Source organism: Sturnira hondurensis, unplaced genomic scaffold (genome assembly GCF_014824575.4).
Source record: "Sturnira hondurensis isolate 20B ecotype Veracruz unplaced genomic scaffold, ASM1482457v3 Scaffold0004136, whole genome shotgun sequence".
NCBI lineage: Eukaryota > Metazoa > Chordata > Mammalia > Chiroptera > Phyllostomidae > Sturnira > Sturnira hondurensis.
Genome location: NW_028076767.1, coordinates 1,674,373 through 1,693,992, shown reverse-complemented (window position 1 = coordinate 1,693,992; position 19,620 = coordinate 1,674,373). Strand labels below are relative to the sequence as shown.

The following is a 19,620-nucleotide window of genomic DNA, read 5'->3' as shown; positions in this document are numbered from 1 at the left end:
CATTCCTAAAAACCACAGATTTTGGAACACCTGGCATCTCTGGCTAGAACCTAATGCTTGACAGCCTCAATTTACAGTAAATGACTGACCATTTTTAAAGGTTCATGAAACAGAATGAGGGAAGATTGATGAAGAGACTCGGGAAGGGATTGAGGCTCGAAGACGTGGCCCTGGCTCCGTAGGTGGGGGGCGGAGTCTGTCGAACCGCACTCTCGGCCGTCTGACCGGCTGTGGAGCTGCGCCCATGGAGTGGCCGACTCCCAAAAAGTGGCTGCACAGAAGAATGGGAGGGAAGCCAAAAATAAATGCTGAAGTTGTGTGACTGAAAATGATAATTTAATGCATATGCTTTTAGGAATGGGCTTTAGTACACTGTGCAGGTGGAGGGACACTATTGGTCAGAGTCCGTGGAATACAGAATTCTGACACTTTCGTGAACTTGTTTTTGTTTTCTGAAAAGGAGAGACTTGAAGAATCTTCCAAGACATGTTGAAGATAGTTTGAGGGCCAAAAGTGGAATGGGTAGGGAGTTAATATACGGTATCGGATTTGCAAAGTTAGGTTGGTGGAGGGCAGGGGCGGGGTCCTGCCCAAATGGCAGCCCGGAGGAAAATTTAAGGGTTCTGCTGCAAACGTTCAGAAGTTGAATATAATTTTCCCCTTTGTAGTGGTTCGTTTCCTTTGAGGTTTCTTTGGTGGTTCCTCCCTTTGCTTTTTTTTTTTTGCATGAGGTCTCATTGTGGAATTTGGTTCCTGAGATACAGTATGCACATAAACATTAGAGAGGAATTACGGTATATTGAATTACTCCATATTTTCAAACGGAAAAATAGAAATTCAGAAATTGTTGGGAGAAAGGGATGGTGAGGGCTAAGAGCTGACTTTTCCAAGCCACAGGTTGATGCTTCTGTAATAGATTCCATGTGTTTCTTCTCGACTCAAGCTGACTTTGGCCAGTGGTGGGCAAGCATTAAATATCTCCCCTCGGGAAGGGGAGGCATACACAGCGCCCAGTGGCACTCTACCTCTCAGGCCAGCGGTGCCCTTCCCCTCAGAGGTGAGACCTCCTCACCTCCACGGTATGAGCAATTTACATCCACCAGTCCGTTGTTCCCTTTAGACTTCTGAACCTGCATTCTAGGCCTTCCCCTCGGAAATTCCTCCCTGGGAACCCCAAGAAGGGAAGTGAGGAGGCCAAGGACCCCACTTCCTCCCTGCTACCAGCATTAGCCAACACTTAGCTGCTGTCTCCGTAGCCGTGGCTGGCAAGCGTCTAGATCTGGGTCTCCATTTCCTCTTTTCCCCACCTCCACACTCACCCCTGCTTCGTCACGTATTTGGCAGCAGCTCATTCTGAATTTTTAGAGCTGAGTGGAACCTCAGAAGAAATGCTTCATGTTCAGTCTTCCTCACTTAGGCAGGTGAACAAGCGAGCAGATGGGACAAGCCGCCGGGTGGTCACTTCTTAGATTTCCATGAGAATGCACTCTCTGCTGACCTCAGATCCGGGCCTTCGGGCACTCAGCACCATGTGGAATTACTTTTCCTCCTGGTCAGCACTGAGCTGGGCGGCTGGCAGGTCCAGCTGCTCTGGTCCCCTCACTTTACCATAACATGCCACCTGGCAGTGCCTCCCCCTGGGGATGCTGAAATGACCTGGACTTCTGAAACAGGAGACCCATCGCAAGGCGGTCAAGTGTGGCAAACAAGCCTTCCTGTGTCTGAGGCCACTTTCTCCTCCCTGGCCCGCAGCTCCCGGGCATTTCAGCCTCTCTGGCTGTTAATGGGCTGCCCCATCACTTCTGAGAGCCAGGTTGGCAGGAGCGAGCCATCCACTGAGGCTCTGGGAAGACATTCTTCTCTGGCATTTAGGGAACAGCGATTTTCACATTTGTCTGCTCTCCGAGGTGGACAGAAGAGGTTGATTAGCGCCCAAAGCCATTTGGTGGCCTCATTTATAATTGCTCACTATGGGAACCCCTGGCAGACTTGGCTTTCATGCCTGGGAAGGATGAGACCAAAGGCTGACCCGAAAGCCAATGATCGCCAAGATGAGTTAAATGAATAAGCAAAGGGAGCCACTTTCTCTCTGCTCTGCACTCGGGCCTTGCCAGCCATTTAAATAGCACCACTGTGGCTATGCTCTGAATCCATTTCATTTGCCTTCCTTTGGGTTATTTTTCTCCCCGCTTTAGACAATGATTTGCAGCTCCCTTCAGGATTCAACTGCAAGTTTGATTTCCCCGAGGAGCCGTGTGGTTGGATGTACGACCATGCCAAGTGGCTCAGGAGCACCTGGACCAGCAGCACCAGCCCAATCGACAGGACGTTTCCAGGTAAGCCAGCTGCAAAGTAAGTGACGAGAGAGCCCGTGCTAGCCCTCCCCACATTTTTCAGCTCAGATTCCCTGGCAGCCTTCCTGACTCCCCGCCACAGAGCCATCCTCTGCTCTTTGCCCACAAACCACCACAGTCTTTGCTCACAACATCACCCCACAGAATAGCAGGTCGGTAGTTCCTCCCCTCTCCTATGATTACAGGTCAGCCTAGAAGCTGGGAGGGAGCGAGAGAGGCCAAGATCAAAGAAGAGGAAGAAAGAGCAATTGGGAGGTCCTAGGAGACCTCGTTCCCATAGCCAGGACTCACTGCCACCCTCACACAACCTCTTGCCAATGTCAGCCCGAGTGTCGTTTCTAACGACATGGCCCGTTAGGGAACCAGTGGCCTCACGTCCGATGGGTCCTCCTCCTTGGGTGTCATTGCTCTTGCAGAACCGAGTCCGGGGTCCGGAATGCTGCCATACCCAGGGGAGTCCTGCAGAGCTACCTGGCACTTGTCCTTTCAGAGACTTTGAGCTCAGAAGCCTCCCCAGCTCCTTGACAGAGAGGGGTTGCCTTTGGCTTCTGAGTGGGCAGATGCAAGTCACCTACTTGCATCTGCCTGTCGCATGCCATTACTGTGATGTTCTGGTAGCTGTCGAACTACCAGCCCTCCAAGGATTAAAACACCCTGCTTGGTCATGCTTGCCACTCTCAGTGATGTCAATACTCCTACTAGGGTCAAATTCGTGCTGCCGACACCACCGCTGGAGGTGGAGCGGAGAAAGCGCAGTAACACCACTTTGTACAGTGTTTTCCCGTCAGACAGATGTAATACACATAAATAACTCCAAGGGCACGGATACCAGTACATTGTCTTCAAATAATTAGGACGTCTTGAGTTTTGAGAATTTATTACCTTTCGTTTTTAATATAATTTATTTCATTGTAACTGTCTATAATTTAATTTTTAATAATGCTTGACAACTGGCTTGCAGAACTCCAGATAATTTCACCATGGGCTCTCACAAACACCAGCCCAGCACTCTGGGTACCAGCTGTCAGTTTTCCTACACCCCGGCCTGGACCCGAGGTCCCCTTAAGTGTTCCAGAGGAAAGGGGTTCATTCTGGAAGTTAGTAGTTAATGTTGCCCGGAGAATAAAAGGGGGAAGCTCTCCTGCCCTTCTGCACGGTTTCCCAGAGCTGCCCCTCCACCCCCCACCCCAAGAAGTGGCCGTGGCCCCGCCCCCTGGGCTGCAGCAGGACAGAGGAGCAGAGCGCCACGGCCGGCCTCCCGGCACAGCCTGCACTCGCTTTCCCAGAGGGTCACAGCGTCTGCTCTGGAGAAAAACATTTTCATATTTCAAGTGTTTATCTCTTCAGTGCTCAAGTGCTTGGAGAGATTAATATCTGAAGATCACCACAGCCTCGGGCAACAGGAGAGAACACTTACCCTCGTCCCAGCCCTAATCACCCTCCCTCCTCTCATTCACTGCAATAATGTTTAATTAATATAATGAGCCTCCTGCATGTCGGAAAAAATACTTATTTTTATAACCCAGCCTGGATTTTTCATTTTATTTCCCCTCCTTTGAGACTTGGCCCAATTAATTGGTGATTTTCCCAACCCCCACTTTTTATCTTAAAGATTTGTAGGTAATGTATTTCTGTGCTTATGCGCATAGCTTTGTTATATGTGTTTATTGGGGGGTTATGTGTGTGTGTGCTCCTTTCTCAAGGTGTTTCGTGTTTTTATGTATGTGTTCATATGTCATGTGTTTTTATGTGTAAATGTATATGCATTTAGTGTTTGTGTGCATGTGTTTTATGTGTGAATCTCTATGTGTGTGTCTGTGGGTTTGTGTTTGCTGTGTTCCTGGTTTATCTGCATGGGTGTGTGTATAAGAGGGAAGCTTGGCAGAAGAAGGTGGATGACACAGCATGGGGACATTTACTGGCTCTTACTCAGTGTTCAATGTCAGGTTCTTTCTAATCATTCAGCCTCCTCCCTTGCACACTTCTGAGCAGATTGCCTCAAACAATGTCAGAGGCCTGTCCAGTCCAGGTCACAAGGCCACCGATTAGCAAGTGACACTTCTGTGGCAGCTTAAGTTACTGTCCATTCTTCCCTGGCCTTTATGTCTGTTCCATTGCCCATTCATCTCCGCCTCACCGGAGTGCCCCGTCTGCAGAACCTGGCCATGGTTGGGAATTCCAGTCCCCGTCTCCATCCTGGTTGATTCATTACACCCTGTGGTTGGGAGGGCTTCTCAGAGCAAGCTAACAACGCGGGCAGAATGCCAGCCTTCGGCTGGATGGACAGGGACAGAAGGAAAATTAGGGCCATAAGGAACTGCTAGATCTAATGGTGTTTTGTGCCTAAGATATTGAGAAAGACCATAATTGTTTTCCTCTTCCAGAGGAATCCCTGAAGTTTGGGAAAATGGCACTTGTAACTTGCCTCCAGAAAACAAAATCATAATACTGTTTTCAGGGCCCTTCTGCCCTCTGATGAGTTAGAAAATCATGTGCTGTTGTTTCCCAGGCTCCTTCTCCTTACAGGACAGGATACCAGGCCCTAAGGAAGAGAGGACAGAAAACCCTTTCTGTTCAGGGTGGTCCCTGCTTTGAAAAAATGGGGCCCTGATGGGAGCAGTTGGGAGAAAGGAAACAGCTGTGCTTGCTCAGGGGCAGGGCAAATGCTAATGGGATCAGAGCACGGGCCTTCCCAGGCCAACCTGAGAGCTCCTGTCACCCCGCATCCCCAGTTTCACGGAGAGGAGCCCGCTCCGCTCTTGAAGAGAAGTGGGCCATAGGTTTTCCCCCTTTCTTAGACTGGTAAACAAAAGTAATTATGTTTAAGGAAGGAGGTGTCTCCACCAAGTAGGGAGAAGAATGAAGGGAGGAAAGAAAAAAGGGAATAGCCGTGTTGAAATGTCATACTCAAGGCCGCTGGGTTAGAAGTGTCTGTGGAAACTACTTACATTCCTTAGATATTTTCTGATTTAGTTTTTTTTCTCATATTTTGGGGTGTTTTTTTCTGAGTTTCTTTTTTCTTTTCCTTTTAAGTAAGCAATTAGTTCTGTTCTTTTGGCTAGCAGTAGTGGTTGCTTACGGCTGACAAGACACCCACTGGTTTCATTCCACTGTTTTTGTTTTTCAAGATAGTCTTTCAAGCCACTCGGAATTTCTTTATTTAGCTCTTTGCTTGGGCTCAGAAGCCTGCAGTGTGCTCACACCCGCCCTGGGGAGCTCGTGCCCAAGCCAGTGACCTCTGGTGGCTACAGAGGAGCTGCTCCCAAGTTCTCCCAGAGGCCGCTTCGCCTTTTCTCTGCAGCTGCCGCGATGCAGAAAGTGTCCCCCGAAGGGGAGTTTTGAGGAAGATCAGGACCAGGTCTTTAAAGCATGAGCCAAAAAGTCCTTGAGATGGCCCCTTTGTCCATGTGGTAGCCACCAGCCATGGGTGGCTGTCTTCATTTTAATTCATGAAAGTGGCATACTGCTGACACTTGGGTTCCTGCTTCACACCAGCCACATTTCAGGGCTCGATAGCCATGCGGCACTGGGTGGTGCGGGTGTGCAGCCTGCTCCTCATCGCAGACTGTTGTCTTGGCGAGTGCTGCTCCACGCCACGAGGCGTTAACGTGAGCACGACCTGTGGGACCCTCGCTGACGCTGTTGCTCCTCAGTTGGCTGCAAAGCAAGAAGCGAATAAGTAGGGGGATGCGCCGCTTCTACTGCCCCTTGATGGGTGTGTTCGATGGCTGGTATTTTGGTCATTGTTTCATCTTACCTTGGTGCACAGCCATAGTGAAGTAAGTGACACAGGCATTGGATAGTGTAGGAACTATTTCGTTTGATCAAAAAGAGTATCCTAAATAAATACCAAGTAGTACCAACGACAGTCATAACAATAATTGTTTTTGTCGTCATTGTTGTTGTTGTTGTTGTCAGAAACCAGACAAGAAGACTAGAGGTACAGGCGCTATACCAGGTCGGCCCCCAGGCTGCGTGAGCAGCCTCCCTAAATGTGTGCCCTTTGTGCGGTCATCGACCCCATGAAGGATGACTACAGTGTCACTTCATTTCACTGCGCTCAGATCGTGGAAGTGATAGGAAGGGAACAGGCAAAGCCCGTTTCAAATAGTATGCCATATGCCGTTATGAAAGGACAGAGCTTTGGCTGCCTCGCATTTATATGTTTATTGCATTGGGGGAACAGAATCTTTACTCCAAGTTCAAAAGCAATCTTAAATGGGCATAAAATCAATAATACAGTTTTCCAAAATATTTGAATCTTACAAACAGTGTCTGTCCCATCAAATGTGCATGGTAGACATGGGGCTGTTCTGATGCAGAGTGGGCCATGAAATAAGCTCCATTAGAATGGGGGGGGGCAAAACTGGGGGACATACACGTGAGACGAGTAAGTGTAGGTTGGTGTGGTAGGAAGATGATAGCAGAGAGACCAAAGGAAGTCATGGATGAGTGAACTTGCTTGTGATGGGCCTGAATTTTGTCAGAGAGCTAGTGGGGACTCTGAGAGTCGAAAAGCAACTCTCTGAACTCCAAAGACCTTCCCCAGGGATGGGACCAGTGGCAGCAGATAGTCCAGACACAGGACCGGCATTCGCTTGAACTGCCTTTTGAAAGAGGTTGCTGTGGCTTGGCGGTGGCTCTGCAGCCACTGCAGGACCGAGACAGGGACTTCCTGGGCTGAGATCATGGTAGAAAATTAAAGACCAGCTTGGCTACCAGAAAGCCAGCATTGGAGCGGTACCTTCGGAACTTCAACCTGAAAAAGAAAGCATAGAGGTCCTTCATGAAGGAAAGCAGAAACACTTCTCTGACTTGGTAGAAAAGACAGCAGTAGAGAGGAGAAGCAATTATTATCATTCCTTGGAAGTCATGATTACTTGAGTTCCCCAGTAGCGTGTGGGTTGATAAGAAAGGGAGAGAATGAGGACAAGATGGCCTCCACTGTGAAGCCCTCATGAGAGCTGATGTTCCGAAGCAAAGTTCCAGGTAGACTCCTGCAAAGACCAGGCCCGAACGCTCAAACGGTCCACAGAACAGTCCATTGTAAACCTTGAGAACAGCCTGCTGAGCTCATCCAAAGTCAGCGTTTCCATTCCCTGGTTGTTAATTCGAGGACCTTAGCAAGACAGGCTGACCTTGGGAGGCCGGCTGAGGGGCTGACTCGTGTTTTAAGTATGACCCACACAAAGAGACTACATCTCCTGCAGCACCAAATATTCTTTCAGATGGTTGCTCTAGCAGGAGGGCAAGATGCTGGCCAGGAGATGTGCATACTGGACAGATGGTGTGTTTGGCTTTGCAATAGCCAGGAGGATCAGACTGGCCATTTATTTCAGGGCTGGGTAAGGTGGGGACACAGTGTTCCCCTTGCAGTTGGGCTGGATGCTATCACGTGCTCACAAAGCATTTATGCAGCGGAAACCAGATGTGGCTGTAAATCGCCAGGTGAAACGTCAGGAGACCCTTTTTGGAGACAGCAGCAGGTTGAAACGCCTGAGCGAGCCTGTCCTCTGCACTTCCTCTCTGCCCTTTTGAACCCCTGTAGCTCATTCCCACGTGACTGTTTTCCCTGTGTCACGGGCAACAACAGATGTTCTGAGTCGGGGACCCTCGCAAAATGCCTCCCAAGTATGTCAGGCCTGGGAGGAGGGGGACTGTGTCTCCGGGACGTTATTTCTTCATTCTCCTTCAACAACCGAACACATGTCCTTCCCGCTGTCATTGTGTTGGAGGCTCCACATTGCTGGCATCACGGCCGTCAGCTATGAGACTAAGAAGACAGTCTGCAGCAGTCAGGGCTGGTTCTTGGCTAGTCAACTGTCCTGTTCGGGCAGCCTCTTGACAACGCAAAGGGCTCTTCTTTGGAGTCCGAGCAAACCGTTAAAGCAGCCCACCCATGCCATGCCAACCCTTCGCTCTCTCAAGTAATCAACAGCCAGTGTGTGCTTAAACCTCCCCTGTGTTTGCAGTAATGGGCCATAAACTGGGACATCCCAGAAGAGCAGACTTCACTTGCACACATCACGTGCTTCATTACAGCACGTGAATGGGCGCCCTGACTTAAAAGCACAGAAGCACTTAGCTTGGAGAAGGGTCAGTAGAGACCTACCACTGTAACCAAAGGCCTGGGAAGTGGACATTTAAAGGAGAAGGGCTGTGTTTCCCAAGGAAGGGAAGGCTAAGGGTCTTAATTCTTCACGAGTGACAGTGTTTCTAAATCAGAGGACAAATACTGGCTGTACTCCATCAGGGATAGAAAGAGGACGTGTGTCCAAATGACGGTAGGAAAACTTAAAGCTGAATTTAAGAAGTTCCCGACAGTTGGGACTATGACCCAGAAAACGCATGGCCAGTGTGGCCTGTGGAAACGCCTTCTTTGGGAAATTTAAAGCAGAGACGTGGACAGCTGTTCTGGGTGTTTTCAGCATCATTCCCCTGGACAACAGGGCTGGCCTGGTCCAAACCGTCTCACGAGGTCCCTCCCGCTCTCGTTCAGGCTCATGTTACTTCACCTACCATAGATTCGCACGCACACGTGTGGTAAACAGTGCGTCGTGATGTACAGCTTGGGTCCGGCTGGTTTCTGGGATTGAGACAATGGATCCGGGAACTGTCTTAATCCAAAAAACATCTTTACTGTCCTCAGGCCAAATCATATTTCCGTTTGTCTCGGAGTGGCCTTTCCAAAGTATTGGTGCTCTTGCAACCCTTTTTCTTTCTAAAAGACCTAAAACCCAAAACAAAGCAAACATGAAGGCAAGAGCAAGAGGCAGTGTGTCCAACCATAGTAAGAGTGACAAAGACCATAGTTTTTACTGAGATTTTACTGTGTCCCTGTCCCTATGCGAAAAGTCGTGTGAAGCACAATGTGAATGCTTCTGTGAAGCATCATGCCACTTCCCCCTCCCTCCTCAGCGCCCTGGGCAGTGATGATGTTATTACACCCATTTTACAGGTGGGAAGATTGAGGCTTTAGAAGCTAGATTAGGCCTAAAGAGGATTAGGCCAGGATCCCAGCCCAGGTGAAAGGCCATGCTCAGGCAATTTCACTCAGTCTGATCAGGGCTCAGATCCTACTTCCATCACTCTATAGCTAGGGTCTCGGACACATCACTTCAGTTCTCTGAGCCTCACTTTCTCTTTTTGGAAAAATGGAGAAAATAATACTTCTTTCACAGGGAAGAATACACCATAGAGGCAGATAACGCCTCCGCTGTAATATCTTGCGCATAGTCGGTGCTCAATTAACACTGGTTGCCCCCCCTGCTTCTTCTCTCCCCATCCCTGGGATTTTCCTAGTCTGGGCCATTCCTTCGTGATGTCCTGGTTCTAATCAGGTGCCTCTCAGTGACAGGCAGGGACATTTTGCGGCTCAGCGTCCCTCTGACGGATGTCTACTGCTAATTCCTTAAATTTACATATCATCTTTCTTCCCTGGAGCTCATAGCACTTAACAGACAAGTGGGGCACAAATGATTTAACTAAGTGAAACTCAGAGGCCTGCTTGTCCTGAGATTCTGCAAACTGGTGGATTAGCTCAGATGTCAGCGCTGAATTATGATCTCTCAGCTGCTCGTGCTTAGCACACCACCAGCAGTAACTCCCTGGTCTTCCAGCGGTCCTTTAAATCATGCATAGTGATTATCGTCTTGTGTGAGAGAGCGAGGAGAGGAGAGGAGAGGCCAGGGGGGAGAGGAGAGAGGGTGAGCTTGGGCCCCTGGGAGAAGCAGCCCGTGAAACCTTTGGCCTGACGGTGCCTGGGTTTTAGCAACAGGAGGGGTGCACAGGACAGACCCAGATAACATCCAGCTGGCCCAGCTCTCTACACCTCCACGCACATTTTACTCACTAAATGCTAACCATTATACCATGATTCCCCTACTGCTTAAGAATGTAAATTCGCACAAGTGACGGTATTTCTGCCAAGCAATTTTCAGGCAGCAAGGGGGTCTTATTTGTGAAACTGTGAAGGAAGATGACTGAATAATAAGTCTCTGAAATCTGGGTTTCTTCATCTATGTGGTGGAAACAGTCGGGGCTTGAAAATGACTAGGGCATGGGAACATTGGGGGGTTTCTTACTGGTGGTCAGTGGCTGGGTGCATCCATGGGTCACCCCAATTGTCATTAATTCACCTCACCTTTGCAAAGGGCTGTTTGTTGGCTCAGGCAAGTGGGAGGGAAGCGTGAGTCTGAGGGCTCGCCAGAGGCTAGCTGATTCTCCCTCGGTTCTTATTTCCAGTATGTGGCCTCATATCGTTCCTTATCCTTGTGTCTGTTGTTCAGTGATTCACGGAAACAAAATTTCCTTGCGTAGTGGCTTATGCGTGTCTCTATTTAGAGTCCATGAGAAGAAGCCACATTAAACCTTATAGGTGAGACACCAGGACATTTCTAACTGGGGCAATAAGAAAGACACACCTAACACAGTCAGATTATGGTGTAAGGCAGTGGGTGTTGACCTGCCAAAATGCAAGAAAAAAATGGCCTCCGGCCTTTTAAAAAACAAGGTAACATCAGGGATCCGGTCAGTAAGTGCCCGAGTTGCTGAGAGAAGGGGAGAATTAATGCCGAAACATGGCAGAAGGGTTAGGAGAAAAACTAGCCCAAGAGGTGGGATTAGGGGATTGGTCAGGGAGGGAGGAATTACAGATAAGAGAAGAAAAAGGAGCAGGGCCTCCGGGGAAGCCAGTTGACTTTGAATAGAGTGTGACTGACTGCCCAGACTTGGGGCGGGGTGTGTGGGGCACAGCTGGAGGGAGGAGCCTCCTGTCCAAAGGTGGGGACACCGAACGCCAAGTCCGGCTCTACTGCTTCCTTACTAGTCTCTCTTCCTTGGACAAACCACTTGAACCTTTCTGAGCCTCGGTTTTTTCATCCTGTACAAAGTAAGATGAATAAAACTGAGCTCACAGGCAGAGTGCAAAGATTAAATGAAATAATGCATAGGAACATGCTTTGTAACCTGTAAGGCATTATGCAAATAGGACTTATAATTATTATCATTAATAGCAGTAGTAATGAGATCTGATAGGAGAAGCGCAGGTTCAGAAGCTCGCCGAGTGTCTGGTTGTGGCACCAGTATCTCCTCTCAGGAGATCACCATCATTAAAATTCCCAGCTGTAGGCAGCTGCCCCGTTATCTGTGCCAACTTTGGCCTTGAAGAGGCCTTATGTTGTGGGGTATTGGACAGACAAGGCTTTGAATGGTCAAGAACACACAAACTGGAATCCCAACTATGCATCCTAAACTGCTCTAATTTGACTTCAGGGCAGGATAGCTTCTAGAGCAGTAATCCCAGGGAAACTAAGCAGAAGGGACTTAGGGAAGCCAGCGGAGAGGAGAGCGGTGGCTGGGAGGGACGGCAGGAAGGAGCTGTTTCTGGGCCCCCGCTGGGAGGCCTGTGGCAGGCTCGGCTCTCACTAAAAAGATGATGTCAGCAGGAGTAACAACAGCAAACCAGCTGTTTCAGAGCCCTGAAGTCCTTGCCTCTCCTCCCCCAACAAGCCCAGGGTGTTCCCAGTCCCAGCTGAGTAGGAAGGCTTGGTGCACATGTCTCTGGTTAGCAAGATCCTGAGGTGTGTGCTGGGCTGGGTGTGCGGTGTGAGGCGTCCCTGCCATTTTACAGAAGCGTCCAGGGTCAGAGGCTTCAGGGCCAATGAGGAGGCAGTAAGATGCTCTCCTCGGATGCCATCCTGTTCTCCCTATAAGTGGCCAGAACACCCCGCACGAGTTGGATTTGCAGGTGCAGATCCTCCCACCTATGTCTGCAAGGCCTGAGGTCTTCGAACAGGAAGAGGAACTCAGTCTTTCACAGTGTCTGATGTAGCCGAAAATTAGTCAGCTGAAAGGTCCGCTCTCTAAACATTTGATTGGGTGAAACCTTAATTTTCCAACATGTGTCTACCCTCTACTAACCACACTGCCCTTGTGAGAGACCATGACAGCGCCTGTGTTTGCTGGAGGTGTGTTTGTCTGGCTGTCTGAAAAAGGCCAAGGGCAGGCCTCCCCAGGCTGGGCGAGGAAGGGCATGGAGTCCGTGAATCACCCCTTATCAGCCATCACCCCCTGTCCTCTCAAGGTTGACACTAGGCTTCTGATTTACAGTCGCCCAGGCACCATCTAGTAACACTGGTGGAGACAGAAGGTTTTAAATGCCTTCTATTTGGACAGTGCTCAGCCAAGATGATGAAGGCTTGAAGCGTAAACCACCTGGCCAGAATCATCATTGACTGTAGCAGCTCCCTCACCCCCTTACAATGTAGTTCATTAGTTAGACTGCAGTGGCCCCTCTGGTATGCCAGTGATGAATAAGGTGCAGGCCTGGCCTCTTGGAATCTAGGGAGAGAAGACCAGTGCAGATGCAAGCAGACATAAGGCCAACCACAGGTGCCGTGCATAAAAGAGGCTCAGAGAAAGTGGTGTCCAGGAACAAGCCGGAGGGACCGCCTTGATGGAAAGACGCAAAGGGCTTCAAGTGGACGCAGCATTTGAATCAAGGCTCTGAAGGAGCCTTAAGAAAGGGATGCGGGGCCTGGAGAACAAGGACAGGAAAAAACAAGACTCGGGTCCCTGCTTTTCCCCTGGAGAAGCAACAGCTGCAAGCTGGTATCTTTCCCTGGCGTTTACCAGGAAAACCTCTGTTTGGTTTATTTTCCCCAGATGACAGGAATTTCTTGCGGCTGCAGAGTGATGGCCGAAGAGAGGGCCAGTACGCCCGGCTCATCAGCCCGCCCGTCCACCTGCCGCAGAGCCCGGTGTGCATGGAGTTCCAGTACCAAGCCACAGGCGGCCGCGGGGTGGCGCTGCAGGTGCTGCGGGAAGCGAGCCAGGAGAGCAAGCTCCTCTGGGTCATCCGCGAGGACCAGGGCAGCGAGTGGAAACATGGGCGGATCATCTTGCCCAGCTACGACATGGAGTATCAGGTGGGGTGGTGGCGGGAGGCGCGTGCGGAGATCCGCGGGAGTCGTGGTGATCTGTATTTCAATATTTCAAAGGGCCGTGCCCATTCATCATTAGGGAACGTGGTTAAGCACTGCTGTTTTCATTGTGTTTCTCACGTTGCCATGGCAACTAAATGACACTCTTATTTGTTATTCAGAATGTGACTATCTCTACACCCAGACTTGGTTCTTTGTTCCTCCTATTGCCTTTTATATTGCTGAAATCTTCTCCAGCAAATGTTTCTTCTCTCCATTTTATTTTAGATTGCTATCAGGTAGGCTGACAAAGGGACCTAGAAGCCAGAGAAATAAACACAAACACACCCCCCAGACACAGGGAAGAGGCCTGTGGAGCCAGGGGAACAACCTCCCAGACCTGTCCCAGCCCGCGTGTGAACTCAGGGAGGGAAGAGTTGCTGTTTGTGCTTAATGTCCAGTAGACCAGAGAGACTCATCTCTAATGAGTGGTTTCTTCTCCCAGTGGCTCCAGGAGTTTAGTTCTATTATCTCTGCCCCACAGAGCGAGAGACTGAGGCACAGATGGGTATGCGCAGCTGTGCCTGAAACTTGGGTAGAGTAGGCGCCCTGGAAGAGGTGACTGAGAACCAGCCAAAGCATTAACCTGCTCCTCCCCAGACGAGAAGCAGCAACAGATGGCTGGTGAGGCAGCCAACTGCTCGCTCAGCTTGCCAGAGGACGGGTGCTGGTTTGCGGAGAGAATCTGGCGAGCGTGAGAATGGGGAACGGCTGAAGACCAGAGAGCAGAGGGGCTTCTGTGTGCAGTGTGTGGTCAGTTTTGAGGTGGTAGGGTGTCCCGAGTCTCTCCCCACCCCCGCCTGCATTCCTGCTTTAAATCTTAATACAACATCTTGTAATGTTGTATCTGTTTGTGTTTTTGTCTCACCCACTAGACAGTGAGACTCTCAACTGGCCTTGTCTATGAGGTTTTGTGACCATCCTCGTGCCTGGCACATAGTAGGTGCTCAGTAGACTGTTGGTGAAGGAACAAATCCTTTCCTTTCTAGTTGTCATGATAGGGCCATAAAACAGTGTTCCTCCCAAGGCACTCTGAAGCTGTGTATCCTATTTCTCACCTTACCCCCACCTGCTCATGTCTCCTGAGTTTCCAAATACTTGGGGGGGGGGGCATTTGAAAGATTTGTGAGAAAGGAAGCTCAAAAATGGCTAAGGAAATTTTAACCCTTCTTTAAACACACCCCAAATGGGGCCTTTTTAATCAATACATTTGAGTTACTGGACAGTATCTGTCACCTTGTAATATATATTTTTTAATCCTTTCAAATACACATTTGATTTGAACCAATTCTTTTTAAATTAAGATTTCCAAGCACCTCGCCATGTGGTCGGCAGATGTGTACCAGGAGCTGACCCTCTCTCTCACACACACTTTTTAAGCTGCAGTTCACAGAACATTGGGAATCCTTGCACCGTTGGGACCGGGAAGCTCAGTTAACCATGGCTCGTGTTCTCCTGGCTTCTAGATTGTGTTCGAGGGAGTTATCAGGAAAGGACATTCAGGAGAAATTGCCATTGATGACATTCGGATAAGCACAGATGTCCCGCTGGAGAACTGCATGGGTACGTTGAATGTCGGTCTCTCGTGGCTTGTTCAAATGAGACACTGGGGCTGGGGTATGCAGCACACCCTTCTCAGACCCAGTTGCCACCCAGTGGGGGAGGCAGCGACCAGCCTATGCAGGAGGCGAGGCGTGAGTGTCACTGTGTCTTAGGCAGCATTCCGGGTGGTAGGGGTGTCAGGTGAGGGGAAGTCTTATAGTCCCATTCCCATTCAGAAACAGACATACACTAAGTGTATGGAGATTTGGGGTGCCAAGATCCCATCATCAGACTTCAGCTTTTAGCAAAAAAAAATGCTTGAGGCCAAGAACAACTGCCAGTCAGAATTACATGTTGGAAAGGTTTGATGGCTTTAATGGAAGCCTTACTGGTGAGCAAAAATAGTGGATATGTTATAGCAGAGTGATAACATAATTACCCAAGTAGCTCTTTTGCATGAATGAACTGCAGGGCAAATTATGGCAGTGAAGGAACGTTGTAGATTTTGCTTTGAAGCTCAGACCTCCAATGTCCAAGGTCCCAGAATTAGTGTAAGATTAACCACTGCACACTCAGTGACCAGTGTGGGAAGGACATCATGACTGTCCCCTTGGACAAAGCTCAGAACAGCCAACTTAGATACATGCACTTTGCCCAGCTCGCCCCTAGTCACATTCTATCAGATGTTCCATAGATGGAACATATCCCATAGATGTTCCTAATAGCAAGAGGGGATCCTGAGAAGATGGAACCTGCTTTCTGCCGGCACGGTGACAGTAATAACTCACCAAGTGCTTTTCTTGGCACATGGGCCCCGGGTGTGCGTGTGTGCCTGATGATGTCAGAAGCACCTGGGACCACCCCAGTCCCTTCAGGCAACTCTCAGGCCCTGGGCATATCAAAGTAATCCAGATTCTGAGAAAGTAATCAGTGGTAAGTGACTGATGACAATGCTTCTGGGACCCATTACCCTATAAAGGGCTTTTTGTTCCAAAGCAACTTTGAGAATCCCTCTCCGCCCACCAGCCCCCATGATGATCATGTTGTAGACACAGACTAGAACGTGTGCAGGCTATGGGACATGTTCTGAGGAGTGTTGTTTTAAAAAGTTAATGGACGTCCTCTTCATCATGCCCTGAGTTCGCCTGATTCTTTCTTACCCTTATCTAACTCAGAATGTTTTCTTTGTTTTTTTTTTCAGAACCCATCTCAGCTTTTGCAGGTGAGAATTTTCAAGGTAAAAGAATTTTTTTTTCTGCATGCCTTTTCCTTCCCCTCATGTGCTGTGAATTTGATGGAGGGAATTCACCTCCAAATTTAACACGTGTCGCAGGAGAAAAGAGACGCCACACCTTCCCGCCGCTAGATGGCACCAGCAACGCCTGTAGAGGCAGGGAAAGGAGGATTGAGATCCTCACGGTCTCCTCCTGTTTAATTAAAGTTTAGGAACCTATAATAGAGACAAATAGGTTACAGATAAACCTTTCAGCCTTGCATTGTCCAACGGGGAGCAATGAGGCTGAAAACGCAGGAGTGGTGAGAGAGGAGAGGCTGTGGGGAAACTGAACCAAAAAAAAAAAAAAAATCAGTAGCAAATTAAAAGTGAAATGAAGTGGCAATGATTTATTCGAGCCTGAAGATGGTTTCTTTCCAGTCCCGGTTCCAGGGCACCAGGGCAGCAGTCTCCGCTAACCCTCGGCGAGGTTTAGGGGCAGGCAGTGTTGTGCGGGAGGAAGATTAGGGGGATGACTCAGGGGGGTCATCCGAAAGAGGGAAAGTTGTAGACCACAGGAGCTGGGGTTAGCTAATAAAGGGAATTCGGAGGCACATCTGATGACTGGAATTAGAGCCCTTTGAAAAGAGGACTGAAAAACAGAAAAGGACATTTTTCTCCCTAATAAAGTAAATAAAGAGCAGATCAAAGAGAGAAGAATTTGAGATGACTGCCCCATGGGGGCTGGGATGGGGGGTGGGGGGTCAAATGAAGAGAAGGGCCTGCAGGCTGGGGGATGGTTCTGTTGGTGCTTCCGTAACACAGTGGGTTTCACATTCCGCCCTCTTGGCAACCCAGTTAGTTGTCACTGCTGACGTTTCCACTCAGGTTCCAAGGCTACTCGTTTAGAGGCCCCTCTGAATGCTTCAGGACAGTTGGCCTGGGTGTGACAGCACACTCGGAGACACTGCCCTCCCCTGGGGGTGGGTTCTGCATAACCTATTTTATGCAAACAACTGCAAGGTTGATGGGCCCTGTCTGTCCCCGCTGGCCTTAACCCCGCAGATGACAGCATTTCAGAGATAAGAGAAGTCAGTTTTATATCTGAAGTCTAGACTCATTATCTTCACTCTCATTAATCTGTCCAGCTCCTGGCTAGAAAGAGATGAATTCCTGGTTTGTCACCTAGATGCACTCTCTGACTCCAAATCATGTCACCTAATTTGCCACTCATCACCCACAGCCTCATGATAATAGATGAGGACCATAGATGAGGAAGAGGGTGGCAGAGCAGAGGATGACAGACCCACCCAGATTATCTTTTCTTTCTTTCTCACCTTCGTGAACCTCCCTCCCCACTGCACATTTTGAAGTGTTAAGAGTACCCGTGCCCGTGCCATGTGCCCGTGTTGGTGTGTTTTTGGTGTGCGATTTATGTCGATTCCAACCTAAGCATGGGGAGGAAAGCTGAGGTCGAAACTGAACGACTTGGATGATGGTGGAATTCAAGTTCTGACCTTCAGGACCCAAGATGATGTTGACGTTGGGGCAGTGCAACCAGCTTCTGTTGCCTCACTGGACTCTGATTGGTTGTGGAGACTCAGAGCTCCCAGGAAGGCTAGTTAAAGACTTCCAGCCACTGCCGCAGACACGTTCTGTGTGCGCACGCCCGCCTGGGTCTGTGACTGACAGGGCCGGTGGCTGAGTGCTTGGCTTCCGTAAGAGAATAAACAAACCAGGGCACATGTGCTCTCCTTGAGGCTGTGTTTACCAAGGGGCTTCGCAGTCCAGTCATGTTCCCTTGCAAAAAGTACATAAATAAAATATCATCAGAGTCACCGGGCTCATTTAGCCAAAATAAACACAGAGCTTAGTGATTGAAGGTAAGAGTTCCCAGTGCTCCTGACTGGCTGGTTTAGGGTTAGGCAAACGCAGAGCGCGGGTGGCATGGATCGGCTCACGGCTGTTGTCTTGTGGGGTAAAGAGCATTTGGGAAGGAGGAAACCGAGTCTTGGGGAGCAGAGACTTGGCCGAAGAGCATGGCGTCGAGAGGAGGACCAGGACTCAGGATGGACCGTTTCGGTCCCATTGACAGGTTTGACACCGAGCTCCAAACTGGTAGCCAGCTGAGCCCAGGCCAGAGTGTCTTCAGGGGACGGAGGCCCACTGGACCTCAGTATGCAACTCTGTTTTGATTCAAGCAAACCTTTCCACTTGCTCTGTCTAACCCAGCAACCGGCATGCTGTTCCTCTCCTGGTCGGCGCAGAGACAGGCCTCTCTCAAGGGGGCGTGAGTGCCCTGGGGTTAAATTGGCCTCTGCACTCGGAAAGAGAAATCAGGCGTGGGCAGCAGGAGACGGGAAGTGGTTGGCAAAGCACTGCTAACAGCAGCCTTTACACTGTCTGTGTGTCTTTTTGAATTTGAGTTGTTCTTTCCCATTAGAAGTTACCCGTGAGACGGGAGCATGCTCAATCTTCAGGAGAGAGACCACTGGGTGCTGGGGGACTCTGGAAGGAAATGCTGTAAAAATGGCCTCTGGACCTGGGCTCATTAGCTATTCTTGATTTTTTATATTTTGAAGTCTCTTTCGTTGTCTGCCTCTTCTTTGTTTCTGGCCATGAAACGTTCTTTTTGTTCAAATCACCTTGTGTTTTCTGCTTAGTGTGTATACTTTGATTGTATAGCAGAGTGTGAGTCAGTAATGAAGAGAAACAAGCCATGGAGAAAAAGAACCCCATAGAAAAGGGACAAGGAGAAGAGAGAATGAATGCACTGAGTTGTCATGTGATTTTTAAAAAGACTTTTTTTCTTGTTGTTATGAGTCACGTTTTAAACAATGTAGCCCGGGTGCACATTTTTTTCTTCCTTTTCTTTCTCTTTTATTTTTGAGCACTGGATGCAAACATAAGTACACCATGTATCTTTTTCTAGAATTTGAGCTGTAACAAATGAAAAACTAGGTGTAAAGGGGGAAAAAGGCGTAATTAAGGTAATAGATTATTTTCTCTTAACCAATACTTTCCTTTTTTCAATAAAAGAATAAAGAATAATAAAGAAGCCAGCGAAAATAAGGAAAGCCCATAATCAGAGTTCTGTATAAAGAACTCTGTAGCTGTTAAGCAGGTGGTTAGTTTTAGCAGCTCACAGTGGAAACAAGCGTTCTCCTCCCTGTCAGAGGCTTCGGTCTTTAAACAAAGCAGGGGCAGAGGGACCGGGTCTGGTACGCTGCCCACTAGAGGCCCGAGGCAGTCCCAGGCCGGGCGCCCTGGGGAAGGTGGTTGTTAGGGCTGAGAATGATGGATGCTGAAAGGAACATCAGTGTGTCCAGTTCATGACTGTGAACGTGGGCTTTACGTCTCAGACCAGGTCTGAGATCATGGGCCCATCTCTTGGTTTTCACTTTCCACAGCCCTCCACAGTTTCCGTCCAGGTAAAGCTGGGAGAAAGTGGACATCAAAGGCCTTTCTCGTGGGCATAGAGGGGAGTAGCGGTCAGAGAGAGCCATTTGGGGGCAGTAACAGAGCCGGC

General features: G+C 49.2%; 1 protein-coding gene across 4 annotated transcripts in view; it reads left to right on the top strand.

Annotated features, from left to right (window-relative positions):
* The window catches only part of NRP2 (neuropilin 2), a 114,964-nt gene that overhangs the window by 70,386 nt on the left and 24,958 nt on the right, over positions 1-19,620 (top strand). For 2 of the 4 annotated variants that reach the window (XM_037043518.1, XM_037043520.1), the window contains exons 12-15: positions 2,196-2,336; positions 13,020-13,282; positions 14,803-14,899; positions 16,080-16,100. In XM_037043518.1, coding sequence (XP_036899413.1) covers positions 2,196-2,336; positions 13,020-13,282; positions 14,803-14,899; positions 16,080-16,100 — 522 coding nt within the window. Of the gene's footprint in view, positions 1-2,195; positions 2,337-13,019; positions 13,283-14,802; positions 14,900-16,079; positions 16,116-19,620 lie in introns of all 4 variants that reach the window. The other 2 variants (XM_037043517.1, XM_037043519.1) reach the window with 1 other exon arrangement.